The 4,591-nt window shown below is 47.7% G+C and overlaps 1 protein-coding gene across 1 annotated transcript in view; it reads right to left on the minus strand.

The window, feature by feature from the left end:
* COL6A3 (collagen, type VI, alpha 3) overlaps window positions 1-4,591 on the minus strand; it is a 97,265-nt gene that overhangs the window by 53,269 nt on the left and 39,405 nt on the right. The window contains exons 7-8 of the mRNA XM_008586105.1: window positions 3,484-4,056; window positions 1,480-2,088 (exon numbers count right to left, since the gene is read on the minus strand). Of these exons, the coding sequence (XP_008584327.1) occupies window positions 1,480-2,088; window positions 3,484-4,056 (1,182 nt within the window). The remainder of the gene's footprint in view (window positions 1-1,479; window positions 2,089-3,483; window positions 4,057-4,591) is intronic.

Consider the following 4,591-nt stretch of genomic DNA (forward strand, 5'->3'; position numbering starts at 1 on the left):
GGCGCAGGAGAGAGGAGAGGGTGCCGGAAGCAGAGACGGGGTGTCCAGGGAACAGCGGGACGCCGAGACTGGACATCGCAGCTGGGAGAGCACAAGCGGTGCTTCTGGAAATTCTCCTCTGATTTACTTGTATTGTCTCAGTGAAATGGGACTCCAGACCACCAGCTGAGAGTAAGCTGAGAGGGAAGAGGAGCCACAAGAGCAGGACGGGGAGGTTGGAGGGGGTAGAAAAGAGTCAATCTGAAGAGTGAGGGAGTGAACAGACTGGGAATTCTATTGCAGAATGAAATACACTTGCATTTGACATCCACAAGCTGCACAGACACCATGACAATATTTCCAAAGTACACTCTCTGCAATACCAGTGCCTCGAGATGAGTCATAATAAAGGACTCCTGCAGTCAAATAAGTTTTGGAAATGTGTGTTCACTTACTGTGTTGGAGATACACAAAGCACATCAACTAGGGAAATTTTTAAAAACCCTCTTTTACTTTGTTTATCTCATTGTTTCCAAAATTTATGTGATCACGACATTTTAGAACATTCCATGGAAGTCTCGTGGGGTGCACTGGTCTCTGTCCAGGACTCCAGAGAGAAGCTCAACCTTCCAACTGCACCAAATCAGTCATCCTCACCTCCCTGGTTACCGAAAGGACGCATACCCTGTGTCTGACTTTTCCTTCGCTTGCTTTTACTCCATCTTTCTTTCTTTTTTTCCCCTCTCCGTGCCAGGAGGCCACGGAGAGCAAGAACACATCTTCCTCCCTCCCTGCTGTGACCACCCCTATCCAAGTGCTGGGGACAGCAGGCCCTCGGTGGGCATGCATTGAAGGGTGGATATATCTTGGCCCCTTGCCTTCTCAGAAGGCAGGGCTTCTACCATTTTCTAGTTTATTGCACCAGGACTAGAACGGGGAAACAGGAAGAAGGAAATATTATAAGCTAAGGCCATGACAGACAGGTGGCCTTCCTGCAGTAAAGACACTCACTTCTCGGCACCAAGCAAACTCAAAAGTGATCTTCACACATCAGCTCTGGAGATACCAGTGTCTCAGAGACGATGCCCCAGCTCGACAGAGTGCCTGTGGTCAGACTCCCTCCACATGGTGGAAGGCTGCTGGCTAAACCTCCCAGGGACAGCCTAGAACCGATACTGAACAGGTGAGATCAGGGAGATGGCCCCTCCCTTCAGATATCTATACAGAAGCCTTTATGCAGAGTTAGGGAGTCTGAACCTAAGCTAAGTATATGCCCCTCTTAGAGACTTTAATTTGTCTGTAAACATGAATCTTGTCATCTCCTTGAACCTCTGCCATTTCTGGCCACTGAGGCAAAAAGAGGCACATGGTTTCTAATTTTTTTTATGATTTCACTCCATATGGTAGAGACAGGAAAATTGAAAATGCTTTGTAGCCCACAGTGCAAACAAGTAGCCCCAGATGATTAAAGGAACAGGATCCGAAGAACTCCCTCCTCACCTGGGCTTGTTGGAGGGAGCAGAACTGGCTGCAACCTGCTCAGCTCTTCACGGCTGAGCTGGGTCACCCTCTCGGAGATGACCTGCTGGACGGTCCCCAGCTGGCGGAAGGTGGGGATGGCCACAGCGAAGTCCGGGATGAAGGAGATGGTCTGCATCTCCGTGATGTCGGCGTTCCCGATGCCAATACCGATGGGCACTGCGCCTCCTCTCTTCAGGACCACAGAGGGGCCCCTCACGTCGTCCCCAGACCTGTCGGCCGTGAGCACGATCAGGAGCTGGGGGACGCCTTCTGCTATCCTGCTTCCTGCAGAGCTGATCAGGATGTTCCTCAGGACAAAGTCCAGGGCGGCCCCGGTGTTGGGGGTCGGCCCTCCCAGCAGGGTCAGCCCACGGACGGCGCCGATGACACCCTGCTGGTCCATGTATGAATTCAGGTAGAACTCGGGCCTGGTCCGGTCGCTGTACTGCACCACGGCCACGCGGACCCGGTCAGGACCCACGTCCAGACTCTCCACCACTCTCTGGACAAACTCTTTCAACAGAGGGAAGCCGCTCCTGACACCCTCAGAACTATCGATCAGAAACACCACGTCCTTTTCTCCTGAAACTGGGAAGAAGACAAAATCGATCACTCAAGCAGAACACGAGAGCCACAACTTCATACCAGTGGGGTGGGCTGCACAGCGGTCAGAAGGATGTCCAATTGCAAATGCCTGAACTCATCCAAAGGACTCTGTGGGTGTGACTGAGTTAAGGATTTGGGGATGGGGAAGTTATCCCAGATTATCCAGTAAGCCCAAGGTAATCAATCACGAGTGTCCTTATAACAGGGTCAGAGTCAGAGAGAGAAGAAGAAAGGATGGAAGCAAAGGTCAGGAAGGAGATGCTGTACTGCTTGCATTGAGGACAGAGGAAAGGGCATCTAGAAGCTGGAAAAGGCAAGAGAATGGATAACCTCGAACTCCCAGAAGGTGCAATATGCTGACACACTGGTGTTAGCCCAGCAAGACTGGTTTCTGATCTCAAAACGTGTCAGATAATAAGTTCATTTTGTTCTGAGCCACTGAATTTGTGATAATTTTTGACAAAAGCAATGGGAAACTAATTCACCAATATACAGAGTCCTTATATTTTGGAACTTTTCAATGCTTGAACAGTACTGTTAACTTTCACGGGGTACTCAAGAAAGCAGTCTGTGGGACGGTGTGTGAGGGGTGGGTTCAGGACGTCGGAGCCCACATAACCATTAGCATTTTATAGATGGGAGGTTTCAAGTGATCTGCTGCAAGTCATGAGTGGATCCATGGGGAAAAAACATAACCCAGACAACAGAGTTACCACCCCAAACCAATAGTGAATGGGCCTGATAGTCAACAGACACTCTAGAGTCTCAATTTTAATCAAAACGGTATATGTGAAGTTAATTTCTCTTTTCACTGCATTTTTATCAACAAATGAAAAGTTATTAAACACAAGTCATGGTAATGTAGTTTAGCAGTTGGAAAGTTTAGTGCAGCATTTGCAATGGGAATTTATCTGCCTCCTTTAAAGCCTTTTAATTTTTAATGAATATAGTGAAGGAATTATAACACAGTGATACCCATTTAAAGGCACTGGGGGAATATGAAGATTAAAACACTTTAGCTATAATGTAACCATATTATATGGTTTTTATTATGTATATGGTAAAAATGGTGCTTCTTAAAAACAAATTTTAACCATTAATATCTAAATCTTTCTAGTATATCTTATTATGAAATATTCTAATGCCCTCAAAAATAATCACCCTGATTCTCCTGGTTTGCCATGGAAAGCAGCCAGAGAGTCAAAGCTAGGAAAGAAAACCCATATTCTATTGTTCCTGCCAAAACCACCTATTAATTTTCCATCTTCCCCATAAACGCAAGGAGGGCTTTATCTGAGGACCTGGAGCCAACAACCTACCCTCAACCCATGCACCGGAGGATGGGGCTGCAGAAGCGACCAGATTTCTATACTGTACCTGGTGCTGGCACTCCGTTGTGCACCGATTTCAAGAGATTCACGATCTGTGGTTGAAGATTTCCGATCTTGGGAAGCGACTCGGCGGCCAGAATAAACGCTGGGGACGGCACTATCTGCTCTAACTCAGCAGAGTCCGCATTCTTGGCTTGGAAGATGAAGGGCACCACCCCGCTCTGCTTCAGGTTGCTGGCTGGGCCACCCACAGAGTCCGACGACCTCCCCGCAACCAGCAGCACCAGGAACTGAACCACCCCATCCTCGATCCGGCTGCCGGCAGACTTCACAAAGATGTACCTCTGTGCATAGTCCAGGGCGTAGCCCAGGTTGAGGGCTTTGCCTGTCTTGATCTTCATTCTCTTCACAAGATTCAGGATCTCAGGCTTCGTCTGATGTTCATTGAAACGGGACTCCACCCTGACATCATCGCTGTACTGAGCCACTGCAATGCGGGTGCCATCTGGCTTCACATCGAGCTCGTCGATAATCTTGTAGAGAAAGTCACGGACAGCAGGAAACTGGCCCACGAGATTGGCTGAGCCATCAAAGAGGAAAAGAATGTCTCGCTTGCTCTCTACAAGGAAAGTCGATGAGGACATAGTTAGAGTTGGGAGCGTTACAAGCACCACACTGACTTCAGCCCAGCACCACTAGCATTTGACAATGGGCGTTCACAGAATTCACCTGATGACCACCGAACCAGCAAGAGAAGAGGAAACAAGTGTCCTATTTCAAAGCAGTGCATATTAGCAAAAAAAAGAACTAGATCTATCTGTTCAATCTAACGTCATGCTTCCCTATGAGGGGAACCAGCAAAAAGCACCACCAGGTTCTGCTCTTGCATTAGGTGGTGGTCACTGCAGGAGAACAGATAGTATTTTCAAATTGTTATACATAAAATTATTGAAAATTTGGTCCTTATAGTAATTTTGCTTAAAAATTGACCCCAGTCTCTAGTGACAAAGGCTAATATGGGTTAACCACCCCAGGATAACTGGGTTGCCATGTGTCACTCTAATTGAATTATCTTTCCACTATATGGGGTATCGGGGTCAGGGTCTCTGTCAGTGCTTTCTAATCCACTGTCATCAGACAAAGAAACCATGGAG

This window comes from Galeopterus variegatus, unplaced genomic scaffold, assembly GCF_000696425.1.
Source record: "Galeopterus variegatus unplaced genomic scaffold, G_variegatus-3.0.2 Scaffold3830, whole genome shotgun sequence".
Classification (NCBI taxonomy): domain Eukaryota; kingdom Metazoa; phylum Chordata; class Mammalia; order Dermoptera; family Cynocephalidae; genus Galeopterus; species Galeopterus variegatus.